A 27,611-nucleotide genomic window follows, 5' to 3' on the forward strand; every position below is an offset into this window, starting at 1 on the left:
TCTCTCTCTCTCTCTCTCTCTCTCTCTCTCTCTCTCTCTCTCTCTCTCTCTCTCTCTGTGGCTAGTGTGAGGGCCCTTATAAAGGCCATGATCCACCCGAGTTCAAGTCCCACCTTATAAAGGCCATGATCCACCCGAGTTCAAGTCTCACCGTTGGTCATAAATGCCCTCGTGTTGCATTCTACCGATGTTAATACCTCTCTCTCTCTCTCTCTCTCTCTCTCTCTCTCTCTCTCTCTCTCTCTCTCTCTCTCTCTCTCTCTCTCTCTCTCTCTCTCTCTCTGGCTACCCAATTTCAAAATTGAAAGCCACCACTAACATTAGGCACATGCCAAATTTGGTCCCACTATGAAAAGTTTAGATTTTGACCATTTCTAATACCCCTGCCTCATCTTCTTTCCATGCATGGCTATTTATAGCTGATTCTTGGCTGAAAAATAACAGAGGTTTGAAAACCCTCATCTCCAATCTTGTGCACTTTTGATATTTTTTGACCTTGATTTTACGAGCGCAGTCAAGGAGCCCTCCACACATGCTTCATGGGGGGTTGAAATTTATTCTAACTCTGGAGTTTGAGGGCTAAAATCAAGGATTTTTATGCCTCTGCACGACTCATAGCCGGTTGATCCAAATTAGACAAGATTTCGCTCAAAGATGTCCATTGACCCCATAGCTCGCTAACACTATTAAATCAAATTCTAGAATATTGAAGGGATGTGAGAGAACAAGCCAAACTCAAAAAACTATTTGGTTTCCATGCTTACTTCTTTCTCTCTCCTCGGCTTGTGAAATTTAAATCTAGCAAGTTACTAGTACTCACACGAGAGCTTGGAACACCTTCATACCAAATTTGGTCCCGAATGGACATAGTTGGATCACTGCCTGTTTTAGCGTTTCTTGCTAAAATTAGTTGATTATCTCAAAAAAGTAGAAGTGAAGTATCTGCAGTGAGATTGACACTTTGAACAACCTCCTTATCAAATTTGGTACCATTTGGGCTTATAACAGACCAGATAGAGGTCTTTGTTGGTCTCTTTTGACCTTAAAAGCAAAAAAATTCTAAGTTTAGAACTCTCAAACCACAGGCAGAAGAGCATTCTTGGTTTGGTTATAACTCACAGGCAATTTATTAGAACCAAACAAGATTTTACACAAAACTTACCCATACTTCATATAACACAGGACAAGTTAGAATAAAAAACAGTATTACACATTGCGGATGTGCACTGGACTTTCAAAAACCAGCCAGGTTTACACACTTGCTTCTAGTTCCTTTGTCTAGGACCCAAACCAGATTTTGAGCATACACTAGTACCCTCCTGCACCTTGGATCACCTACACACCAAATCTGGTCTTATTTCGATAACCTAGATCACTAGCTATTTTTAGCATTTTCTACTAAAATTAGCAGTTATTTACAAAAGAGTTGGTTTGAAGCATATAATGTGTGCCTAATACTCTAAGAAGCCCACATATTAAGTTTGATCTTGTTTGGGTAGGTATCAGACTTGTTAGATGCCATTTTCAACTTCTTTTTACATAAAAAGCCTAAATTTTTCCAAGTCTGTAACCTTGGAAAAATCTTAAAGAAGAGCAATTTTGGAGGGATTATAACTCCTAAACCAAAAATCCAGTCTAGATAAGGTTTTACATGGAGCAAGTCTATAAACTATAGTCTGAGCGTGTCAACTCACTTCTCTGGGGGGGGACAAAGTCCTAAGAGCTTACACGGACCTATCAAAGAAGCTTTCAAGTGAGGTTAGTTTTCTAAGTCTGGCACTAAAACACTGAACTAGTTTTGCAAATTGAGAATAGGGATGTGCTTATGACACTTTGGACTCTCTACCCACAAGGTTTAAGCTTATTCTGACAACTTTGGTATAATGGCTATTTTTAGCTAGTTTTGCCTTGACTTGGGTTAAAATAGAGTATTTGAGACCGGATTAGCCCTGGGTTTAGCATATAAGATTATCTCATCAAGGACAAAAGCCCCATAGCTTTAGATAGTAAGATAACACATATTTCTATCACTTTGAGAGCCCCCCTAGTGGGACATTTTTTGGAACTAGTGCAAAGGAAAGTTCTCGGTCTTTCAAGTCTAGAACAATTTTTATGTGCAAGAAAAAGCTAGGGATCGTGGTTTTAGACAATTCCCAGTCATACGGTGCACTTGAGCTTTGAAGCCCTTGGGTGAAGTCCCCCCAAGCTCTGATTTTTAGCAAGTCTTAATATTAATTTTTAATGATTACAAGTGAGGATTATGGATCACATCGAGGGTTAAAAATGATGATGTGGATCCTCATTTAAATCTAGAAAGATAAAGTCTTAAATCAAGTCCATAAGGTAGGACTCCTAGAGTAATATGAACTCTTAAGTTTTAGGCAAAGTGTCAAGAGAGATTAAATGAAAGTAAACCTTGATAAAGGCTTAATCTAGACAAGTTTATGAGAGAGAAAATGAGGCAAGTAGACCAAAGCATTTAGTTAAATTGGTATTAAGGACCAAAAGCCTTTATCGATGGAGGAATGAACCGATGATAAAGTTGAGACTTTTGCAATTCCTTAAAAGGACAATTAATTGTGTTTGTAGTAAGGTACATAAAAGTGTAAAGTAGGTTATTCTCTAAATTAATACTGTTGACAAAAAGTCTTAAAGGCCTAAATTCCTAAGACTTGAATAGGTTAGAAGATTAGAGCTCTCTTAGAAATAAGGAACATAAAGCTACAATGTGGTTTTACCTTAGTCTCGATTTTAGTTATATTTAAAAAGGCTATTCATTCTTAAGGGAGGAATAAGGATCCTTGATAGATTAAAGTAATCTCGAGACATTGGAACTTATTTGTGGAATGGCATGAAAACCTCACCTGAACTATGTGGCTAAAGGATCTACCATCAAATTTGTGACTTAAGGACTGTGGAATTCTTGTCGAACCTGCCATGGTTTACTAGAATCTAAATTCAGAGTGTGATGCATGACTGTTTGATCATGTTCTACTTGTTTGCCTTTGTATTCATTGTAAATGGACCCCTGTGAAGGTAATACACACATATGTGTGGTTTATTTCCCCAGTGGTGAGTCTTGTCACGAAGACGATCGCGCGAGACATTGACCCATCTTGGTCGGACGTGTGTGTTCTCCCGACACGATCGATGTGTGATGAACAAGGGGTGCTCTAGTTGTACTAGGTAGGGAAGGTCCAGGGACTAGACGTGCACATTAGTTTCATGTGACTCCTGTGTGACTAGTTCGTTAGAGCATTCTTGGGAGTGGTATGGCTATCAGGAGTGGCTCCCTAGATTTTGGCACGACTATTGGATTCAAATGCAAGGCTTGTGGGCTCCTCTAGTTGGCACAATGGTTCGAGAGAGTGTTCGAGCTCAATAGTATATACCTTCTTGGTCTAAGGAACATGGTCATGGTGTGGAGATAATGATGGATATTTTACAAAGGGATGCAATATTTTATGATGATGTATCAGATATATTTTTCAATTTCACATTGAGTTTTTCTATTAATTTTGATCTTGAAAAGCAATGTTTATCGTGGAGTACATGTGTATGTGTGTGAATTCTATTATTCACTTGAGTGTGTGTGCATAATAAAAATGGGAACTTCAATTACGGGTGTGTGAGTTCACACCGGCTCCATAGGCCCAGTGGAGGGTCACCCATGAAATTGGATGGGGTTAGGCTAAGTCTATGGAATTGGTCAAAGTGATAAAAAGGATTAAAAAATTGGAAAACAGGAGTGGACCCAAGTTACATACCACCCTATGTAAACTTACATACATGAATTAAATTTAAAAACTATTTTTTAATTGCCTCCTACATTATATGGCATGTACATCTCTCAATTAAAAAAACCACCCTACATGTATATGGCATGTACATCTCTCAATTAAGAAAACCACCCTCTTTTAAAGCGATCATGCTATGTTATATATACATTGAACCCCCACGCCCCGCATCCCCCCCCATCTTACCCAGCTACAAACACATGAAGTAACAAACCTTGGATGGGGAGGAATTGGCAACTTACATCAATGGAAGCTTTCTAAAGAAAAAGAAAAACTACGCTTTAGAGGAGCCATTACAAAACCATAAATTGGCTAGTCAAGTGGCTAGGCTTGTCAAAAACCTTAGTGAAGTGGCTTGCTAAAGAAATACTATGTTTTAGAAGAGTCATTGCAAAAGTAGAAATTGACTAGTGAAACAAAAGTAAAAATTGACTAGTGAAATGTCTAGAGACTTGTTATAAACCTTATTACGGTAGAGCTTGATGAGTATTTCAATATTTTTCTAATATTAAAATCCATAACAAATTTAATTAAGCCCCGTAATAAGGATCTAATTCATGGATATTTGACCATATTATCTATGTGTATCGAAGAGAACCACTTCTAGGTTAATTCGTTTAGTTCCATGACCCTTGCTTTGGGAAGGTTTCTTAAGCTTTTGTATACAAGGGATTGTGCTACTTTTGATCCACAAGAATCCCATATGCAATTGAATTGGCATTGGGATGCCTATGCATGAACAAGGGATAAGCCTTGCATGGAACATTAATTCATGGATGTCCAAACAGATGAGAATCAACTTTAACTTTGATCCCTAGTGATGTAAGTGAGACCCTTGATTCATGAGCTTGTGGTCCTAGTGCAACATTCCCTAGTTAACGGCATGCGATTCTTTACACTCCAAGCCCTTTAGTTCTAAAAAAAGATGGGAGTGCAAGATGAAAAATTTTAGTTTCAAAAAAAGATGCGAGCACAACATTCCCTAGTTAATGGCATTTGCTTCTTTATGCTCCAAACCTTTAAGTTCCAAAAAGAAGTGCAAGATGAAAAAATTTATAAATATCAAATAAATTAGCCACTTGGTGATTGGCCACTTGGAAATCAATGCTCAACCCTTGTCATCATTGTCAACTGTGTGCTCTAGTTTATAAGGCCCCCTATGTGAGTAGTAGACGTTGTGTTGAACTTGCCTAGGTATATGATAATTCCCAATTTAGACACTTAATGTTGGCTTGATGTGGCCGAATGGTTACGAGAAAACTTATGTAAACTTGGCACCGTGCTAAGTAGAATGCATGTAAGTGCATCACCCTTGGGTAGAAGGAGACCTCCCCGAGACAGGTAGTCCTTGGGTTGTGCAGCTCGAATGCGTGCCTTGACAACCTCCGATGTGGGCCTAGAAGTTGTACCTATACCTATGGTCTATTTTTTAGTCTATTAATATCCTAGTCCGTCATATCGTGATCACGAGAGATCTTACTTCACTGCATTGTGCACCCTTGCTAGTGCAAGATATCCTCTGTTTCCCAGAATGTACCTAGATTGAAATCAAAGCCCCTTACCGAAGCACACGGGTGGGTAGATGCCATTAGCTTGCAAACATTAATTTAGTTTTGTCTTGTGAACGTTCTTTTATTTGTGTGAAAACATGAGTGTGAACGTGAGTTGTATTTTCTTACATGGCCAAACCTCCGAGAAGCCGTAGCTCATTTTACCTCTTCGAATAGTAAAGCGATTTTCCTTTAGTTTTCCCTTTTGACTCTTAACAATGGGTCCTCACGAAGCACTTTTATGTGGTTCAAGACCAAAACAACATGCATGCAACATACCCCATTGCAACCACATGTAGTGTTTAGCCATCTATTAGGGCTAATAAGAGGACCGCGAACCAAGGATTCTTAGATGAGGTTCTCATAGCCATGATTTTTTCCATTGAGACTATGAAGTCTAAAAGTGTAGAGACACAGTCCTTAACAATGGTTAGGCTTATAGGGTTCAAGGTTTTTGCCCTTTCATTAATTATTTGATTAATGTAATTACTCAATGATTAATTACGATCAATAACTTTACGTAAGTTTATCTTCACACATTGCCTATCCTTTTTTGAAAGGAAACTTCTTTTGTTTATTAGTATTATTGTTTAATTTTGATAGTTTAATTATTTTATTTTAACTTTTTAAATTTTGATTTTGTGTGAATTAGTGTAAGTAGTCAATAAGTAATTATGATTAATTATTTATCTTTGAACTCTCAATTTGTAGGGATGGAAACCCCAACCCTAAAACATATCCATATCTTGATTGGACGACAAAAGCATCAATTTGACTTGCTTGATCAGGCACCTTTTAAAAATTGAAAAGCATTAACATAATTAATCTCACCAAAAAAAGAAAAAAAAGATCTCAAGATTCGTTTTCCTATCTTTTATCTTTAACAAAAGTGCATGAGCACAGGATATGCCATCTTAAACTCTCCACTGAGTGGCATGAATTGAAATTGATAACACAACCTCTAAGAAATTTTGTTAGCATATAAAGTTGATTAAGATGGGAGAATTCATTTTTAATAAAATCATACCATGAGCTTGAAGTGACAAATTATGTAATGAAGGGATTTTAGTGAGGACATACATATGAGGAATGGGCCTAGGCACATGGACCTTAGGGATATTTACACATATGTTGTGTAGGGCATATGAGAGCCTTGGGATTATAAAAGACACCAGCCCTAGGATATTGTACCTTTTGATACCCTTTTGATATTTTAACCATTTGGTTATCTTCCTACCTAGAGAAAGCTTCCATAGTAAGCTCTTCCTCTTGAGAAGCTAGGATGGTGACCTACACCCTTGTTGTCTACTCCAAGTATTGAGTGGGCCACTATCTTGTAGTGGTATCATAGCTCTTTGCTTAGATCTTATTGTTTGATTTGAGAGTGATTAGTGCTTAAACTATTTTTCAATTAGTGTTTTTTAACATAATTTTTAAATTTTTTTTAATACTTTTTGATTGGATTAGCAATAGAATTTATGGTAATAATTTTTAAGTACATGCTAAGCACAAATTTCAAAAATCCTAATTTACAAAGATTTGAGAGAATCTTGATTTTCTTTATTTTTAAATTAATATTTTCAATCATTTTTAGAGTGATTTTCTTAGAATTTTCTTGCTAATCCTTTTGATTAGTGCTTCCTATCATCAAATCTATTCATAAGCCTTAGTTTCCTTCTAGATTTGCCTAGTTTCTAAGAAATCTTGGCAGTTTTGGAAGACATTGAAGGTTGATTTGTAGATTTTGGTGCTGTTCTTGTCAAGAACTAGTGTAGATTAAAGATTTTATATAGATTTTAGTGCAATTGACAGTTTTGCCAGTAAATCTTAGCAGCTCAGTGTGTAGATTTTATTGCTGTTGCAGATTTATGCAAGGTTATATGTGTAGTTTGGTGAAATTTTCATCAAGAACATGTGCAGATTTATGAAGAGTTGCAGTTTACAACAGATTTGAATAGATTATTACAAAGTTGTTGTCTCTATTACAGTTTTGTGTAGATTATTATAGAGAGTGTGATGTAGAATTGAAAGAAATTACATATTTACATAAAACTTGTTGAAGAGAGCAAAGTTGCTATGCTAACTTGTAAAGATGTGCATACATAAGACAAATTTGCAAGAAATAATTACAACTTGTAACAGTAAGACAAACTTAACCCTACTCTTGCTTATTTTGAAATTTGGTGCAAGAGAACTTGATTAGCAAGTTACATTTACAAAAAAAGTGCAAAGTTTCCTTGAGAAAGGACAAAAGTGACCAAAAACTCATTTGGTGCATTTCTTAATCAAGAAAGGTGCACATTATGCATTTTTAGTGCAAACTAATACTATGCAGTATGCATTTCCAAGGATTTATGGTGTAAGACTGCAAAGCTAACAAGCTTTAGTGCAAGATTAATTCCTAACAGCTGTACTTGCAAGTTTAAACCCTGCTAGGAATTGAACCTAGTCTGCTGGTTGAACTAGTGTGCACCATACACCACAAGGTTCCCTAACCTGCTAACACATGATGTAGTTCATATGGTACAAGTGCTATGACTTACCCAATGCAAGACTTCTGCAAGTCATTCAGTTAGAGTTTCAAGCTACTTTGGGATACTATTGCACCACTGAACAAAGTGAAGATAGGGTTAATGACTTGAGATCAAATAATTTGATCCTATAAATATGATTAATTAGCCTTTGATCCTACAAATAGCATCCACACTTATAGGTAAGGAAGCAAACCTAGTCTATTGGTTTAACTATTGTGCACCATACACCACAGGGTTTCCTAACCTACTAACATGTGATGTAGTTCATATGGTACAAGTGTTGTGACTTACCCAGTGTAAGACTTTTGCAAGTCATTTTAGAGTTTCAAGCTATTTTGGGATACTATTTTACCATTGGGACAAAGTGAAGATAGGGTCAATGACTGGAGATCAACTAATCTGATCCTATGAATATGATTAATTAGCCTTTGATCCTATAAATAGCATCAACACTTATAGGCAAGCTCAGTATTCATCAAAGTTCTTCAAGGCTTCATCCTCGCCTTTAGGAAGGCTCATCCTAAAGAGGAACACATATCACTCCCTCAGGAGCAACACTCTCCTCTCAATTTTCTTAAATGTACAAGTGCAATAAGTAATACATAGTGGAAATGCAAAACCTAAGGAATGCTTCCTATGGAGTGATTTACAAAGGTTGCGCGCGCGACGATTCTACCTCTCACAGGCTCGTTTTATTGTATTTATCTGAATGTCAGATTTCTTTATTTTAGAAGAGGGGGTAAGAAGAGCAAAACCTATGGTTTGTTCCATGGTGTGCATGCTACTGCTACTGTTGTTGGCTATTTGTGCAAGAGCACTCTAGAAAGAGCCCTGAGCATACTGGCAAGCCAAAGAGGATGCCTATGGTATCGTCCTCTTCTATGCAAATTGGTGTCAGAAAAGATTACGCTGCGAGTGTTTCACAGCACAACCTGTTTCAGCCCCAACGTTTCACACATCATAGCTTGGTTCAGCCATGGAACCGGCTACAGTAAGAATTTATCTACAAGCAGACATTTCGTCTCTCTCTCTCTCTCTCTCTTTCACATTTCCCTTAACCTAAGTTTTGCCCACTTGCCCACTCAAGCATTCTTTTCTAACCTTGTGACCACTAAAATCTTTTGCCATTGAACGCTAGCTCTTCATATTACCTTGTCCACTTTAATTCTACAGCTGTTGAGTTTGTTGAAGTGTATTTATATGCCTTGATCTTTCTTGGTGATTTCTCACACGTGTGAGGTGTGCCACATGTGTTGATGCATTATTTGGGCTTGTTCACACACGATGTGTGTTTTGTGCATTATTAGCCTTGATTCATGCACATTTTGGTATTGCTAACATTGTCGCACACTATTTGTGCTTTTATAGAATTGATCACGCACGTTAGCACATTTTGGGCTTGTGTCACACATTTGGGAGATTTTGTGAGTTCATGTACACACCTTAGGCCTTATTGGTGTTTGTTTACACACGCCTTATACTTTGGATATTTTGGATGTTCGTATGGCGTTGAGGTGCAGCATTGTGTATGTATGCCATGCATGCTAGCTATATGCATATCATGATTATCAGATGTTTAGCTCCGATGCATTATCATGTTATTTTGATGAGTGCAGGGCTATATACATGCATGCATCCCTATATCCCTTTGTATGGGATCAGATGAGAAGTTATGGTGCCTACTTGGATTTCATTGGTCGATTTGGGACCCTTTGCACATACCGGCACTTTTTGGGAGGAGTGGTATACATGTAAGTATGGATTTAATCCATATCATTCCGCCGAGGATATTGATGATGTTCATCATGCGGCTATAGATGATTATATGGGTGATGATAAGCATGATGATCATTCATGGGAGGCATTCATGGAGTCTTGTCATAACAGTATCAGATCCTTGGAGTACACCTATCAGGCATGCTTACTCTTTCGTTGCTATCACAATCGTGTTCGAATGGACCTTGTACGACTTACCCATGACATCACCTAGCCATCATCTCATTGTTTCTCATTTACTTAGACCGACTCATTCATTGTATTATGATGGGGATGTTGATGTATTGTACACACACACACATGATGATATTGATGTATTCTACACACATGCACATGATCATAGTAATATGCGTGCACATAATGCCATTGACACATATGCATATGATGATGATGTATGTGATAGTGATGTGTGAGTTAGATCATGTGGGCATGATCTCAAGGGCAGAGATGGCAGCAAGCACAATTGGGCAACGATTCCTCTACATTGAGCGTTGATTCTTATTTGCCTATCTTATCATGCATTGATTCCTCTACACATATCCGTCTTCTTATGGATCGTGCAGATTCACTTGTTTTGCTAATAGTGGGTTCATTCTAGAGGATAGTGTGTATTTGATTAGTGATGCATCCATTAGCACTCTTGAGGATAGTGCATCCCTTATCACACTTGAGGATAGTCATACTCCACATATGAGTGACAAAGACACCTATGAGTATAGACCTGAGTTCCTAGTGTTAGATGCATTAGGCTATTCTTCTAGGATTTATCTCACTGATACGACCACTACTCCTAGTATTCATAGCATTCTTGGTAGTGTTCGTGTGTGGATAGAGTTTATGTATTTGAGAAGATAGGGATAATACATAAGAGTAGTGATGATTTTTCTTAGGTGTTAGATCTCGTAGGAGAGGTAGGATTGTGCATATGGATCTAGTGAGCTTTGTATTTGATTTGGGCATTTTCCTATATCCACTAATTAGAGAGGTTAACCTATCTTGGGATATAGGTTATACATGGATTCCATTGATTGGACATAGACCATGATCATGATGATGACTTTAGAGATTGTGAGGATGACATGGTCAGTGATTTTATGGATGCTGCCATTTTCTTCTCATGTGTGGAGACACTATTAGTATTGAGTGATGATGATGCTTATAGTAATCCTATTGATTATGCTTTTGATTTGGAGGACCACACATATATGGAGGGTTTCACACATGAGGGTATGTTGCATATTTTGGATCGTGCCTATATACACATTGATGTAGTGGATCATGCCCCAGATGATTCGAGCTATGCTATAGTGGATGATGGCATTGATTCACATGAGTTCCTGCTGCACGATGCCAACTTTGAGATGTGTTTCTTTGGCTTCCATGATTGTTTGCACGACCCTAGTTTCTTTGAAGCTGAGACATTCATCTTCGGGTGCATCATATGCCACTTGGGATGTATAGTAGATGACTATATGGCATACCATTCAAATGCACTTGGGACATCTCTTAGTCTTGATTCACATGGACCATTCAACATTCTAGTTAGGAGTTTTGTTTGCATTTGCCTAGATGTCAATTCCATGTTATGGTCACGAGAATGGACTTACAAGCTATCCCTTGGACTTGAGCTTTCCTTTTGACCCCCAGGAGCTATTGTCACATTGGATTTGAGGATCCATGATGTATATTATATTTATCCATTTGACCTAGGAGGACTCATACTTAACCTCATCACTAACATTGGCTCTCTATATTTTCTGTTTGAGATCTAGGTGGTTCAAGGGCCAATTGCTTTGGAGTCTACATGGCTTGGATTTCTCTTTCATCCAGGCAGATGTGGTTGTATGGATTACCTCATCTTTGGCATGACACTCATATAGCCAAAAAACTTAGAAGAACTACAAATTTTTCTAGGTTTTTTGGGGTTTTACCGATAATATGTAAAGGACTATACGAAGATTGCAATCCCGTTTTGACAAATCAATTGAGAACTAAAGGCAAAACTATCCATTGTTGGGAGAATCCACAAAATGAAGTAGTTTTGAGAAACTTAAGGTTGCAATTGCAGCTACACCTATCTTGAGTATAGTGGACCCTAATGAGTCATCTATTGTAGAAACAGATGCTAGTGGAGAAGCCATTGGGGTGGTTTTAATGCATGGGGGGAAAAAGCTTGACCGTGCCTAGTGTAACTACTCGGCCTATGAGCGAGAGTTACTTGCAATAGTTCATGCTCTTAAAAAGTGGTGACATTATTTATATGGTGCCACTTTTGAGGTTTATACAGACCATGAAAGTCTGAAATGGCTTTCTGGTCAAAATGAGTTGAAAGGTAGAAAAGCAAGGTGGGCAGAGATCTTACAAGACTTTGATGTTCAATGAGTCTTCAACTTCATTATAAAAGAGGTAAATTCAACATAGTAGTGGATGTGCTCTGTCGCATATGCCAACGGTGAACGAGTTAAGCTTCACCATATTTTCATTGGAGGTAGCTTATTATGAACTTGCATATTGGACTCAATGTAAGCCTTTAAGTGAGACACATGGAATACATCATGAATATTAGTGGTTGATGGAAGCAATAATTGATATGTTACGTCTGCCACTCTCCTCAAAATCTTGTATGGACCCTAGTAGCGAAAAGCTAATTTGGTGTTAGTGTTCCCTTTGAGAGACCTATATCTTAAACTTGGGAATCCTTAAAACACCCAATCTTCTTCTTGAAACTCCAAAGGTATCCTATGAGCATCATCATAATGCTTCAACCGAGGATCTCTTAAAAGGGAGCTCGATGTGATGCCAACAAGAGAGAGAGAGAGAGAGAGAGAGAGAGAGAAGGGGGAGGAGCAGCAGCAAGAAGACTCACTGTAACATGGTTGAATCAATACCCATGTTAATAAGCATATGAGTTTAGGATATATAAGCAAAAGGCCATGGGACATGAATAAACAGTGTGGACATATGGCTAATGGCCAAGGCTTGATTGACATAGTTATTGGTTGTCCACACTTGGCACATTCTTAATGAACTTACAACAAGGATTCCTGAGTTTCATGTATGAAGAAAGAAACATTACCTACTAGGGATCATGTAGATCCAAGTTAATGTTGGTCAATACTACCAAACTCAAGAGGGAATTGAAGAGAATGGGATGTGTGTTTTTTTTACAGCTTTGCAAAGAGGATGATATGGTGAAGAATAAGAAAGAAATGCATGAGAGCATGGTTAAACTATTGGATGAGTTCCATGGTGTCTTTCAAATGCCAAAGAATCTACCATCAAAGAGATAATGGTCAAACTATTGGATGTGTTCCATGATGTGTTTCAAATGCCAAAGAGAGATGTGGAATATGAGATTGTGCTTGAACCGCGAATGCTAAACAGGTTAACAAGTAACATTATAAACTCTCAAGGGTTGAGAAGGAGGAAGTGGCAAGACAAATTAAAGAACACTTAGACAAGGGGTGGACTGAACCTGGCCAATATCCTTTTGCTTCACCTGTATTATTGGTGAAGAAGAAGGATGGTTCATTTTGGACATGCGTAGATTACCACACGATCTCAACAAGATTACCATCATGAAGAATAGGTTTCCAATACCTCGAATTAGTGATCTCCTAGATGAGCTTAAGGATGCTCCAATACTTCTCCAAGATTGATTTTAGGAGTGCGTATCACCAAATCTGAGAGAAGGGAGTTGATGAATTCAAGGCAGCTTTTAGAGCAAAAAGGGGGGCTTATTTCATGGTTATGCCATTTGGCTTATGCAATGAGGCTAGCCACATTCCAAGCATTGGCGAATAAGTTTTAGCCCTTCCTCTATAAGTTTGTCTTGGTATTCTTTGATGACATCCTCATATATATAGCAAAGGGAGAAGGAGCATTTGATGCATGTGAGAAAGGTACTTGAGGTATAAGGGCCAACCAATTATATACAGAGGAGAGCCAACCAATTGTATACAAAAGAGGTACTTGAGGTATTAAGGGCCAACTAATTGTATACAAAGAGAGCAAGTGTACTTTTATGGCTTATGAAGTAGAATATCGTAGGTACATTATGAGCAAATAGGGCATGAAGGTGGACCCTAAAAAGGTGGAATGTGTGAACAGGTGGCCTATACCCACCAATGTATGAAATTGAGGGGTTTTTTGGGATTATCATCATTCTATAGGAGGTTTATTGAGAGAGAGGAAAAAATTACAGCCCCTCTTACTAATAAGCTCAAGAAAGAATCCTTCTTTTGGGACACCATAGCAAATAAGATCTTTGAGGAGCTCAAGAGGATGCCCACTTCAACCCCTATTTCGGTGTGTCCTGATTTCACTAAGCCTTTTACTAGCCAGGCCTGATGCTTGTGGAAGAGAAATTGGGGCAATTTTGTATCAAGACCATGGGGTTAGTGCCTATGAGATCTATAAATTGAATGAGAAGGAGATGTATATGCATGTTTATAATTAATAGATGGCTGTTATTTTGCATGCCATCAAGAAGTGGCATCATTACCTTTATGGTAGTAATTTTTATGCGAGTTATAGAGGACTAACTAACAGGTTGGCAAGTTCTAATTGGTCTAGAAATCCCAATTGCCTTTAGTGTAGTTGAGGGGTGACTAACAAGCTCCTAACAAGTCTTACTCCCGTAGCTTTGTAATGTCAGTTTTATGATGCCAGATGCTAATTCTAGTTATGATTACAACAATTTTAGAATAGAGGGGTGACTAGCAGGTCAAGTAGTTTCTAGTGTAGTTGGCCTCTACTAAGGCCTCTTTTTCTTTCTTCTTTGCTTCTTCTTCACTTGAATCAGCTTCACCTATATAAGAAAAGCCTTCTATGATTTGTTTCTATAGAAATAGCCCTTCTCTTCATGACTTCTTTGGAAAATCCTTCTTCTGAAAAGAACCTTTGAAGGGTGCCTTTGACTTCTTGAGCCCTCCTTTGTTGAAGAAAGCTCCTTCTATGATCCTCCTTCTGTGATTTGTTACCTTTGCTTAATCTTGTTGTCTTCATTGAGTAAGGATGCTTCCACATCCATCAGTTTTAGAGCTTGGAACTTTTGTGAGTGTAGTAAAAATGTTACTAAACTTCTCCTAGGATAGGTTCTTCACGAGCATTGCAACTCCTCTTCAATCGCTTTCTTCACAGGCTAAACCGTTCACGTCCAAGCCGTTCGTGTGCCAGCCGTTCACGTGCTAAGCCTTTCATGCCCCAGTCGTTCACGCCCCAGCCGCACGTCCAAGCCATTCACGCCCTAGCCATTCATGTCCAAGCCGTTCACACCCCAGCCGTTCACAATCCAGCCCGTTCACGCTCAAGCCGTTCACGTGCCTACACATTCACGCCGGACCTTTTCACGGCCTACACTTTCACGCCAGACCTTTTCACGGCCTGGCTTTTTATGCTTTTTTTTTTGGAGTCTAGTGGGAAATACAAATTTTTGGGGGAAAATGTTTTTGAATTTAAAATGAAAAGGGTATGGGCATTTTCCCAAAAAGGTAAGTGGGAATCAAAAAAGTCAATCTTTTAATGACACACCTTACACCCTTCATAAATGACCTCCAAAATGGAAAAATTTGACAACTCATGAGCATCTACTCATTGAATGCTCATTAGCCTTAATGAGTTGTGTAAAAAAGTGATCAAAGATTAATCCTTTCACTAATCTTTTTCTCTTTTATACTAATCAAGGACTCTAACTAACCACTAATCCCTAATTAATTCATACAATTGAGCACATCATTGGATAGAGCAAGGAAAAACTAATCTTTGTGCATCAATAATTGTGTAAATTAATCTAAATTAGGAGATTAATTAGACTCTTAATTATAGTCTCCTCTTTAATGTAAAATTAAGCAAAGAGAGTCAAATTTCTCTAGTTAATCAAAAAATTGATGTGATTAGGTATTTTGATGCATCTAGATGTTCTCAAAACACTCAAAAACCTCAATTTTAACTACTCATGTGATCAATTTAGACCCCAATTAACATATTTTCTAATTTTTTGGCCTCTTGAATAAGATTAATCACCCTTAATGACAAAAACCAGTCCATTAAGAGAAATTCATCAAATTCAAGGGTTTTTTTATGGTTTTAAGATTTTTTTTGAAAGATTAAGCTACTTCTAATGCATGCTAACACTAATCCAAACAATTTCAATAAAAAACACACAATCAAACTAAAATTAATGATCTCAGTTCTATGTTTAAACTAAAGAGAGCTAGCATTCACTAAAAATTGCATTCTATTGCATTGTTTGATACAATGGATGCAAACTAAGCCTAATACAAACTATGTGCAAGTCCTATGAACATGAAAAACCACCAAAACAACAAAAAAAAAGCTATAAATTAATCTAAAAATTAGCAAAAAAAACCTTCTTTTCAAAAATAAAAAAGAGAGCTATTCTACACCAAATCTCACACAAATCACCATCAAATCCACATCTTTTTCATGGGAAACCATTAATCAAGATAATGGGCAACAGGCTATGCGTAGATTAGAGGCAAAACGATGGAAAAAGCCAAGAGATGGCTCCCCGGCAACGTCGCCAAAAATGTTATGGCTAACCCTTTTGAAACACATCCAAAAAGAGATTACCTGGTGAACCGTAACTGTCGTGAGGATCTTTCCAATGGCCGAGCTCGTAACCCTTGAGGTCTCTAAGCTCTACAACTCCTGGAGAAGCAATTCCACCACGTCTCCCGTGAGCATTGTCACACCGCCGCATTGCACTACAGGTCCTCGTCCCTCCTCTCACATCACTTCACTCACACACACTCACTCTAGCATGCATTAGGGAGAGAGATTAGCAAGAGCAAGACTCAATTGCACAATGGGAGAGTATATTGTATTATGAGAGAAATTCACTTATATACATGGCCATAAGTGTTCACACTCACTTAAACTGTGGCGGGCCAGGCACTTTAGGCGCATAAGAGGCCTAATGCTATTACAATGACTACTTTCATAATATATCCATGAAGTATATCACTTATTAGGACTTCATCCTAACTTGCTACCACACGCTCTTGAAGCGGGAGTCGCCATAAATACTCCGTCACACCATTACGGGCACCCGTCCAAGTTGTAGCTTTGGACACTATTGCTTTATATCTTGAATGTATGACCCTTTGGTGTATCTAACATGATTCCTTGATGTAAAATAATGGTGGTATCTATTGTTAATCTCAAAATTGGATTAACATCAATAAATACCACTCTTTTAGCATTGGGTCGAATTTAGAATCTCCCAAAGCACTCGATGAAACCATGGGCAGCCCTTGGCCCCCAATTATTGAACATGGTAGCAATACACGAAGTTATCCTAGGCAAGACTTAATACAAAACGTCACAAAACAAAGTGAAGATGTTGATCTAAATAGCAAAGTAAAGATGTTGATCTAAATAGCGAAGTGAAGATGATACCTTTTCTCGAAAAACAAGCACCATCAAGAATACATGTTTCTAAAAGGGGCAACATATCATCCGTTAAGAGAAATGGATTGAAAATGAAGAATGAATCCAGTAAAGGAATCACATAAAATAATTGGAGCCTGTATAAGCTAGCATTTGCTTTGAGTGCTCTTATTAGCTCCTTGTATAATTGGAATCGAAACCCACAGCTATGATAAAGAAACCGTTATCATAATTTACTGTTTGCATGGTATAACTGGACCCTTTATAAGCATAAAATTTTCTTGGAATAGTCTTTGTGACCACTAGTCCCTCTTTCAATCCACCAGCACTCTATGCACTCTTCATCATTTTGTGCATCGAGTTGAGAACTTTGCTTGGTTGCACCTGCTCTCTTACTTGCTACAACAACATAACACTCCTTGGAGTATCCAAAAAATACCACCTACCTCGCATTCATTTGTTAAAAAGACACTATCTTGATATTGTTATTTTCACTTGCATGTAACCTGGCTGTTTTCAATTTTCCTTTAATGACTCCTTTAATGTCACGAAACATTCTTAGGAATAATGGTCGTTCGTATCACCACAATAATGACAATGAGCTTTTCATCTCTCTTTTTATAAATTTTAGTGAAACCTTCAACTTACTTCTTGTACCTCTTCCTCTTGATGTTGAATGGGCATTCGTCCTCTTTTATCTTTTCTATTTCCAACACATGTTCTTAGTCAAGGAGCACCCTTTGGAATGTTGAAGAAAACAAAGTTACTTGTGTGCTGCATATGCCTATAATAGATTGTCATAATCTTCACCAAAACGATCTGTAAAATTTAAACAAGCTCTTCATCCACTCTATCACCAATGCTTCCAAGCTCACTATTGCAAACTTTGACTCTTAAGACAATGTCAAGGCGAGTATCTAAGAAGTATCTTAGACGACTCCATATTTCTCTTTGCATCCATGGCCTCTTTCAAAAGGCCACTGGTCGCATTCAATCTGATGAGGCAAAGAGCTACGATTACCTTTTTTTAACACTGTCTACTATACTCCTCTCTAAACCGATGTTGTTTAACCCATAAATCATGGTTGATCAACAGACCATTCTAATCTTTCAAAATGGAAGTGTATCACCATTTTCCGAGTCATGCTAAGCTTCCCATCTCTGAAGTACTATCTTGATGTGACCATCCTTGTGACAAAAACATAGCCTTGTTATCTAGTTACAAATGTTGCTTTGTTAAAGTAATAAACACACTTAGATAATTACTTTTATAGCTAAATGTGGTAGCTCCAAGAACACTTTTTCTTTGTGCATACATTTAAATCAATGTTCATATTCCACATTACTAATGATATACAACAAAAATTGTCTGGAGGGCCTTCCATCAACATCAAGCCAATCAAGCTACAACCAAAAACAATGCCTGCAGCTTCTGGAACTGCTCATGACTAACATAGCCTTAGCTCCTTTCCCATATCTGGTAGTCTGCACCCTTGTCCATACAACGTTGCCAATTTCCCTCCAAGTTGTTCTCTTTGGAGGGATTCCAGTCTAGATGACCCAACTTCATGAGCAGATTATCCCCTACTTGGGCAACATATCCTTGGTTGGTTGCTTGATAGATCTTAACAGCACTCCGGCAATGGACACCCGTGCGTCTTCGCACAGCTATCAGCTCTGCTATGGGATCATGCAAGCCAAAATCGTAGAAGTGATCGTAAAAGATAACAGGCTGCACAACACACACATGAATTTTGATTTCATGCTAGGAAATTTGCTCTTATACATCTTAACAACTAAAACCTCAGCTAGATGATACGGAACTTGAATCAAATTTTATAAAAAAATTCCCTCATCAAAATCTAAACCAGTACCGTGCCAGGGTGAGTAAGAATGTAAGCATATCCTTGCATAAGCTTGTCACGTGGAAAAGGCCAATGACCCTGGTAAAAGACAAATGGGGATGTTATGTAATTCAACAAAACATAGTGCAAACTGAGTCTACTCACAGAGCTTCAAACCATCAACCCCATCATACATAGCATAGAGTACATGCAACCACATCAGCACTCTCATTATGAGCACCCAAGAGCATGTACGGTTGACATCAATCTCTCTAAAGATTACAACCACCACCTCTACAGCCTAGTGCGTTCCAAACAGCCAGCCAGCAGGAGGCACCACATCTGCATAAGCCCAGGGAGGGCTAGCCCTGCTGGCAGCAGAGACCCCACCTCTTAGCAGTGAGCACTGGCCTCCCCTTCCTCAAAAGACCAGGCAAGTGAGGAGAGAAGGTATGGGGCAGTCCTTCATGGCGTACACCCCACCCCCCAACCCCCTCCCCTCTAGAAAAATTTACAGTAACCGCAGATGACCAAAGATGTTTAAAACCAGGAGAAACAAAAGATTAGCCTTAACCTGTGTGGAGCCAGTGTCATGATTTTCCAAAAATGTGACTGCTCGTGATGGCCACCACCCCATCACACCAGGAGGCTTTCCTCGAGGATCAATCAGTCGCCAGTACTGATTATGCAGAGCTGAATGTAGAATACCCTGCAAAATATAAACGTAATACAAATTAGAAGAGCTTTGCACCACCGACTTCCATTGTTTTTCATGATAATAAATCAGTCATGCAGTGACATTTTTCAATGCAAGGCTTTCATTGTCTTTGAAGGGGAGAACTATGTTCCTGCCAAAGTAGACGACAATACATAAGGACTTTGGAATTTTTATCTTAAAACAGCAGCCATTAAGTTGGTTTACAAGACTCCTGACAAGAGGAAAAATATCAGAGATACCTTGGTTGTCACATCAAAGGCTGAGGAGGTGCCTCCAGTGGCATTGATCCAATTGACTATCCTCTGCCTGTGAGCATCTGTGATTCATGTCTCAAAGCATGTTCATATCACTGTCTGACTTGAACACTGATAGTACCATAATTATTACTTTATGAATGCCCTGATACCTTGATTGTAGCAAACATTTCCCCCCTCGTATGCTAGACTGTCCCAATACTCTCCGATTGCAAAGGCTGGACTGGTTGCTTCAATGTACTCTTTTACATAGCCACCCCAAAATCCCCTGAATATAGAAAAGACAAGCCTAATCAAGGACTTACGGTTGACAAGGGGGGAGAACAAAGAAAGAGATGCAAGAGAGAAAAACATGAGGCTTGTGTGTGTGTGTGTGTGTGTGTTGGGGGGGGGGGGGGGGGGGGGGGGGGGGTGTTGTTTCATATTTACTACCACACGAGAGGATGCCACATCAGAACATAACACAACCGATCTGTCCTTTCATTCATAAGCACAAACCTGACAAAGTCCAAGCGCCACCCATCATATCCAATGTCAGTTCGAAGCCATTTCATCCATTCTATGATATCTCGCCGAACAAAGTCCTGGGAATGGTCAATATTGGGTGCAGCATGGAAAAAGTCCCCTGCAATAGAGGTATACTAGTAAACACAAAAACCATTGCTCAAGTTTGCTTGTTCTCTTGCTGCATTGTATGCATGAACCACACAAAAAAGTCTCAGGCAGACACTAATGACCTGCACAATTTAACTCGAGCACAACAAATACCTAACCTACTTATGCATACAATGGATTAGCATAGTTGTGCACACACTAGCACTTGCCTATTTATAGGCTCATGGAACTGCCCCTATACCTAGCCGACTGCTATCAGCCAGGTCCTTGGATAGCAACATGCCAAAAATCCCATAAAAAAGCTGGTCAATGCCTAAAAAGGCTCCTAATCCTAGCCAAAATAGAGGGTTAAGTTATGTCCACATCTGTGCATGTGACACTGCACTATCCACTCTCAGGCAATCGATTTCTCCCACATATTGAAGATGAAGGTCACCCACTTTTGGTCCTCAAGGGAACGAAGGGGGGGGGGGGGGGGGGTGGGGTGGTGGGGGGGGTGGGGTTCATCTCAATCAGTGAACAGTTGATCCTTTCAGTGTTGGACTGTGGAACCAGTCCAGGGAGAGCTAGGTGGTGATCATTAGGGTTGGGGAAGACCATGTGGGTCTCCTTAACATTTATGCACCCAACAGGGTGGCGGGGCGGATAGAGTTCTAGATACAGTTGTGGTGATCATTAGGGTTGGGGAAGACCGTGTGGGTCTCCTTGACATTTACGCACCCAACAGGGTGGCGGGGCGTATAGAGTTCTAGATATAGTTGTGGCATGAGCTCCCTTAGACAGAATTTTGGTGTATGGGAGCCTGGAGGGGACTTCAACATGTTGGAGGACACAGAGGACACAGAGGACAGTCAGGGAGGAGGACTAGACACTATTTCCCAGGCTGTTGGTGTATGGGAGCCTGGAGGGGACTTCAACATGTTAGAGGGCACAGAGGACAGTCAGGGAGGAGAACTAGACACTATTTCCCAGGCTGAGAACTCCGCCTGGGAGCAGCTGCGAGGCATCATTGCAGACACCACTCTCTCAGGCCATACCCCTGTCCTCCTCCACCTGGAGGACCCCTGGAGACCAGACAGGCCGTAGAGTGCCCGTGAGAGCTTGATTCAGGACATCGAGATAGGCAGGCAAGTCAAGGAGATCTGGGAATCTCTCTCTTTCAGAAAGGGTCAACTCTGCAGTGGATTTAGACTTGAGTCTTGGAGAGATTGGCACTCTTTTATAGAGGGCAACCCCGGACAGACACATCTTGATTCGAGAGCAAGAGAGAAACCTTTGCAGGAGCCTAGCTTCCCTTCAGTGCCGCCTTCAGGAGTAGACCCTCAATAGCCCTTGGTTGGAGACCCAGATGGAGACTGCCTGCACAGAGATCCACCCGATTGAGAAGAGGAGGGTGGAGTTCAGGTATCATGCTTGTGCATCTTTCTCAAGCCAGGGAGGAGACAACGTCACTTGGGATTATTTGGACCTGACAAGCCCCCACCATCACAAAGACGGTCTGTAGACTGAGGAGTACAAATGGTATCAATGAGCCGGACCTTCCACAAGTGCGTGCCGTTGCCACAAATTTATATAGGACTGCTCTCAGCTGGTCCCCTCTCCCCCCAGATCAAGGTAGAGCGAGAGAGAGAGAGCTTGGCAGCACACACACGAGGTGGTCTCCCAAGCTTACAGGGTTTTCTTCTCGAGTGACAAGCTGAGAAAGGCTCTTAGGGCCCTACCTTGCAGCAAGTGCCCTGAAGTGGACGGCATGCCAGTTCCTCTCTTCCTTCGTCACTAGGATCTCATGGAGGGGGTTTCCAGGCCGCCTTCAATGAGACCATGGTCACTGGCGACATGCTGGAGCGGCTTTCGAAGGGGCTTATTCATCTGATTCCCAAGGAGAGAGGCGATCGATTGGAGATACGATAGTGGTGCCCCATCACACTCCTTATTAGCGCCTACGAAATCCTGGCCAAAGCCATCACTCACTGCCTTCAGCCTCACCTTCCAGATGTGATCCATGGCATTCATTCAGGATGGGAGCATCCTGGATAACATCTTCACCTTCTGTGAGGTGACCGCCACGGCATGCCTCCAACAGGAAGATATGCCAGTTCTGTTCCTCGACTTTAAGAACACCTACAACATAGTAGATTGGGCTTTCCTCAAGGGCACCATACTTCGGATGGGATTCCTGGCTGGTTGGATCTGAAAAGTCTTAGCAGTTACAGCCAGGTCCTCATCATGAAAAACAAAGGGGACAAATTTCTGATTTCAAGATCAGTTCGTCAGGGGTGCCCTCTCACCCCTTTCCTTGTTCACGAATGACCTTGACATGTCTTTAAATAGGGGTTTTGATAGCAAGTCATATTCAGGTCATCCAGCCCTCTTCAGGCCATGAAAAGTCATAAAAAATGTCAAAAAAGTAGTTCATATTATGCCCAATACTTGTCCCAACCATTGGTTCATGTCCTAGGCGCCTCTCGGCACCTATAGGGTTGTTAAAATAGCTCCAAACTACCCACATATGGCCTCTAACTTTGCCCTTTAGGTGGCTGCAGGGAATGATCATGTCTACATGGCACCAAATTAAGGTGCACGTGACAAATTTTAAATTTGATGTATGATTTTTTTTAGTAAGTGCCCAAAAATAACACTTCTGCATGCTTTTTTCTAGGCGACTAAAATTGTTTTCCTTCCATTTGGTGTCTATGTATGTACCCACGAGTTGTGCCCTATACAACAGGTGGACAAACTAGTCATGCATGTTGATCATTGTTGTACGAAAAGATGCCACGTGGCATTGTACAACCACTAGGCATGTGTATGGTCTGCTTAGAACACATGCATTCCCGCTCTTCCCCATGCCATCGTACCCAAACATGCTCTGATGGTGACCAAACTTGCAATAAGTGCTACGCACTTATGCTACCTACGGTCAGCAGTGTATGGCTCGTACAAACAGTACAGCCTGTTTGCAGCACACATACGACATCTGTACCTGCAGTTAGCACCCGGATCATGCCTACGCATGCACACATGTATGCGCAAAAGCATTTGTGCCTAAAAAGCATCTGCATAACCACCTAGGCACAGCCATCTATGGTTGCCCCCAGTCCATCAGCAATCTGCATACACAACTAGCATGCATGGACATAAAAGTACACACACACATACCTCGCCAAACTTCTCTTCTCCCTTCCTGTATGTTCATGAACCCTCTCGTATCTCTTCTAGGTGACTTTCAAAAACCAAAATGAGTACATCATACCTCTAACCTGAGTATGCATCAAACCCTAGTGATAAAGATTCACGAATGTACTACACGAAACCCTAAAAACATATTGGAAAGCTTACAAAAATCTCACTCCATGCATCACCTCTTTGTCCTCTGTTGGTTCAGGGTAGCTCTGATATCAACTATCACGGATTCTTGCAATGGAATCCTTCAAAGATCTCCTAAACAGAGGACAAACACAAGATAAATCCCTGTTGCCCAGGGCTATGGCGGATGCAGGTGGAGGACAGCCATAGCGAACATGAGAGAGAGAGAGAGAGAGAGTGAAGTACTAGTTATTGTTAATACAAGATGATTGCACGTACAAAGAAGCTTTGATTATGATTGATGTTTTAATCAACACTCTAGTACATGATTTTATAGGCTGTGAGCCTTATCTTTCTCATCACACAAACCATGGGGCAATAACACATGGCTAACTGATGACATCATTGCTTACACACTAACACACTAAGTGGCTACAAGCCCCTTTTCAAATGCTGTTACACACCTACATTTTTTAAGAGGTGTTCTCAGACATAAAGCTTCGAAATCCAAAACTTGAAAGGATTGGCTCTCGGGGTGAGCGCTTGAGCTAGAGCAACCCCCATTGCGAACCTGCGTGCTGTCTGCCACCCCCCCTCTCTGCCTGCACACGCGCACCCCCCCCTCCCTCCCTCCTTCCCTGCTTTCTTCACACCTCTCCCTTCTTCGCAACTGCGCCTCCCTTTTTTTCCTTTCCGCCTCCCCCCCGCTAGCCCCCTCTCGCCTCCCTTGACTGTCTTCGCCCCCCTCCCCTTTGTTTTTCTTCTCTCTTGTGCCGCCTCCCGGCTGCCTCCCCGTCGTCTGCCTGCACCCCCTCCCCTTTCTCCCTCCGTTCCCCCCCCCCTTTTCTTCTTCGGCTCCGCCTCTCCATTCCCCCAACTTCTCCAGGCAGTTTTCTCTTGTTCTAGGGTTTTTTGTCACTTGGCAAGTCGCAGCCACTTCTAGTCTCCACCCCTCACCCGCTCCGTCATCCCCGACTGAGGCCGCCATCCCTTGTTTATCCTTCTCAAAAGCGGACCTCCAACTCGTCGCTCGACAGTTGCCTCTCTAGAGGCTTCCACTCTGGTTTGCAAGATTGTAGGTAGCCACCTAGCACGCAGACAACTCAAAGATCTTTTATAGGCTAGTCTCCTTGGAGCGCTTGCAAAGATCACACATTCATCCTTTGGGGCGTGGCTACTACCAGGTAGAGTTTGACTCGCCAGCAATGTCAGATTGAGTTATGCAGCTGAGCCCCGTCGCACGGCGGATGGCCCAGGCCTTCTTTGCAAGGTGGCAGCATGGCTTCGACCCTGCATCCGAACCATTGGCTTGCGTTTCAAGATTTCTCGTGACAGTCAAGCCTCCTTCTGGACCCAGGCTGGAGATAGAGTCACTGGGGACTTCTTTGAGATTGCAGGCCCTCACAAGCGGAGAGATGGTATTCGCGGATTGCGTGGCCAGGATGGAGCTATCATCTCTGACCCCCCCCATGTGAGAGCCATTGCCACGGACTTTTTCAAATCCCTCCTCACAGGTGCCCCATTATCCCCACAGGTGGTGGACGCACGAGAGCGAGTTTGGCGGCACACGAAAAAGGTGGTCCCCCCTTACTCTCCAAACCTTATTGACCCCCTTTACAACAGAGGAGCTGGCAGAGGCCTTCACAGCTCTTCCTGGGGGCAATTGCCCACCAAGAGCGGACAGGCTTCTAGTTTCCTTCTTCCTTCCCCATTGGGATCTCATGGAAGGCGGCCTTTGAGTAACCTTCAATGAGATTATGATTACAAGCACCATGCCATAGAGGCTCTCAGAGGGTTTGATTCATTTGATTCCTAAGGAGGGTGGTGACAGATTGGAGATCTAATAGTGGAGGCCCATCACCCTTCTTGGGACTGGCCAAGGCCATCCGCCGGAGACTTCAGCCTTTCCTCCTTGACATGATCCATGATCCTAAGACAGGTTTTGTTCAGGATTGGAGCATTTTGGACAACATCTTCTATTTCTAGGAGGCGTCAACTTCGGCTAGGCTGCGGCAGCACGACCTCATAGTGCTCCTCCTAGACTTTGAGAAAGCTTATGATAGGGTTGATTGGAGCTTTCTCGAGGGCACGATGCACCGGATGGGGTTCCCAGCGGAGTGGATCCGTGGTGTTTCACAACTTTAATCAGCCTCTCACAGTCAAGTTATCATTCAGGGAGCCTGAGGCGACAGATTCCCCCTTTCTCACTCGGTCCAACAAGGCTGTCCACTGGCACCTTACCTTTTCCTATTCGTCGCCGAGGCCATGAGTAGTTTCCTCTCTGCTCAAGAGACGGGACTTTAGGGATTGCGTCTCCCCCTCCGCACTCAAGAGGAGCTGCTGGACTCGGTGTTTGCAGATGACACAGAAGCATACCTACGTGGAGATGTGGGGAATCTACAGAGATTCGCTGAGGCGATTGAGATCTTTTGTTGTGCATCAAGAGCGCAGATCAACTGGCACAAGTCGTGTGGTTTCTGGGTAGGCTCTGCACCCGCCCCGACTTGGCGCCCAGTTGAGGCTTCCCAATGGATCTCGAGGGGCACTCCAGTCCGCTATCTAGGATGCCATGTGGACATTGATCTCTCTCCGGATCAACTGCTCGCCCCTCTTCTTCTGAGCATTCGGAAGAAGCTTTTGTATTGGAGCTCTGCGAGGCTGTCCTTAGCTGGTCGAGTGGTGGTGGCGAACCAGGTTCTTCTTGCCACCATGTGGTACATTACTTCTTGTTGGGCCTTCTCCCAAGCATGCATTGGTCAAGTACAACAGTTGATCCGGAACTTCTTGTGGGCCGGCAGTGATGGGAGGCTTGCCTGGGCCACAGTGGCCTGGAGAGTGATCATTTAGCCACGATGCAAAGGGGGTCTAGGCATCATTGACCCCGCAGTTCAGAACCGCGCCCTGTTGGGCAAGCTGATTATTAGAGGACTCTCCATGGTGAGCCTTGGAAGGACGTCCTCTTGGCCTAGATTTCAGCCCGTACCCCGAGCCCTGGGGCCCCTGGCCATAGAGCACTAGATGGATCTTCACAGAGATGCAGGCCCACGGATTTAGCCCAGCTTTTGAGGACAGATTTGCAAGTTGCTTACTTCGAGCTTGGGATCACCTCATGCCGGCCCTTAGGCAAGTAGCTCCAGTATCCTCAGAGGAGCATCTTCAAAACAGGCCCTGATCTAGAACCCCCTGATCCGTTTACCCAGTGGCCATATGTTGGGAGCCCGACCTCATGTATCATGGGGAGCATTGAGCATAGGACCCGCCAAGTCTCTTGAAAATTGGCTTGCACACATGCAACTGCTCTCGGAGGCTCATGAGAGAGGCTTGGTAGGGATCAAAGGTAGAGACACTCAGCCTCGACATCAACTCTGCTATTCCCCAGGAGTGGTTGACACCTATCCCCCCCATAGTGGCTTGGCGTGGTTACTCGGCATAATATTCTGTTGGCAGTCCATGGCACTGATGAGGGTTGTGCTTTCGTGACCCCATTTTAATCCTCAATCCACAATAAGTCAAGCATGAGCTACGTAGGTCGTTCTCAGCCTTAGACAGTCAGTCGGTCAGTCAATCCAAGTCCCTTATACCACTTGCAGAGATGCATTCATGCATGTGAAGTCAGTAGAAGCCTTAGAGTTTGTATCAGGACATGTGTGCATTTATAAATAGCATTCATTCCATATGCATGTAGGCCATCTAGACCATTGCTGAAGCCTTCAGATATCATCCAGCAGCCATCAGAATTTATCCAGTATTATTCCCATATTTTACAGCATTTATTGGGCATTTTTTACATCATTTATATATTTT

At 41.5% G+C, this 27,611-nt stretch overlaps 1 protein-coding gene across 2 annotated transcripts in view; it reads right to left on the reverse strand.

The window, feature by feature from the left end:
* Positions 1-18,324: 18,324 nt before the first annotated feature.
* Positions 18,325-27,611, reverse strand: part of LOC147605036 (uncharacterized) — a 45,447-nt gene continuing 36,160 nt past the window's right edge. For both annotated transcript variants that reach the window (XM_086794216.1, XM_086794217.1), the window contains exons 10-15: positions 20,385-20,511; positions 20,039-20,154; positions 19,872-19,948; positions 19,489-19,623; positions 18,945-19,013; positions 18,325-18,802 (exon numbers count right to left, since the gene is read on the reverse strand). In XM_086794216.1, coding sequence (XP_086650342.1) covers positions 18,530-18,802; positions 18,945-19,013; positions 19,489-19,623; positions 19,872-19,948; positions 20,039-20,154; positions 20,385-20,511 — 797 coding nt within the window. In that variant the 3' untranslated portion in view covers positions 18,325-18,529. The remainder of the gene's footprint in view (positions 18,803-18,944; positions 19,014-19,488; positions 19,624-19,871; positions 19,949-20,038; positions 20,155-20,384; positions 20,512-27,611) is intronic.

This window comes from Cibotium barometz, chromosome 60 (assembly GCF_041138505.1).
Source record: "Cibotium barometz isolate CiBa-2024 chromosome 60, ASM4113850v1, whole genome shotgun sequence".
NCBI classification, from domain to species: domain Eukaryota; kingdom Viridiplantae; phylum Streptophyta; class Polypodiopsida; order Cyatheales; family Cibotiaceae; genus Cibotium; species Cibotium barometz.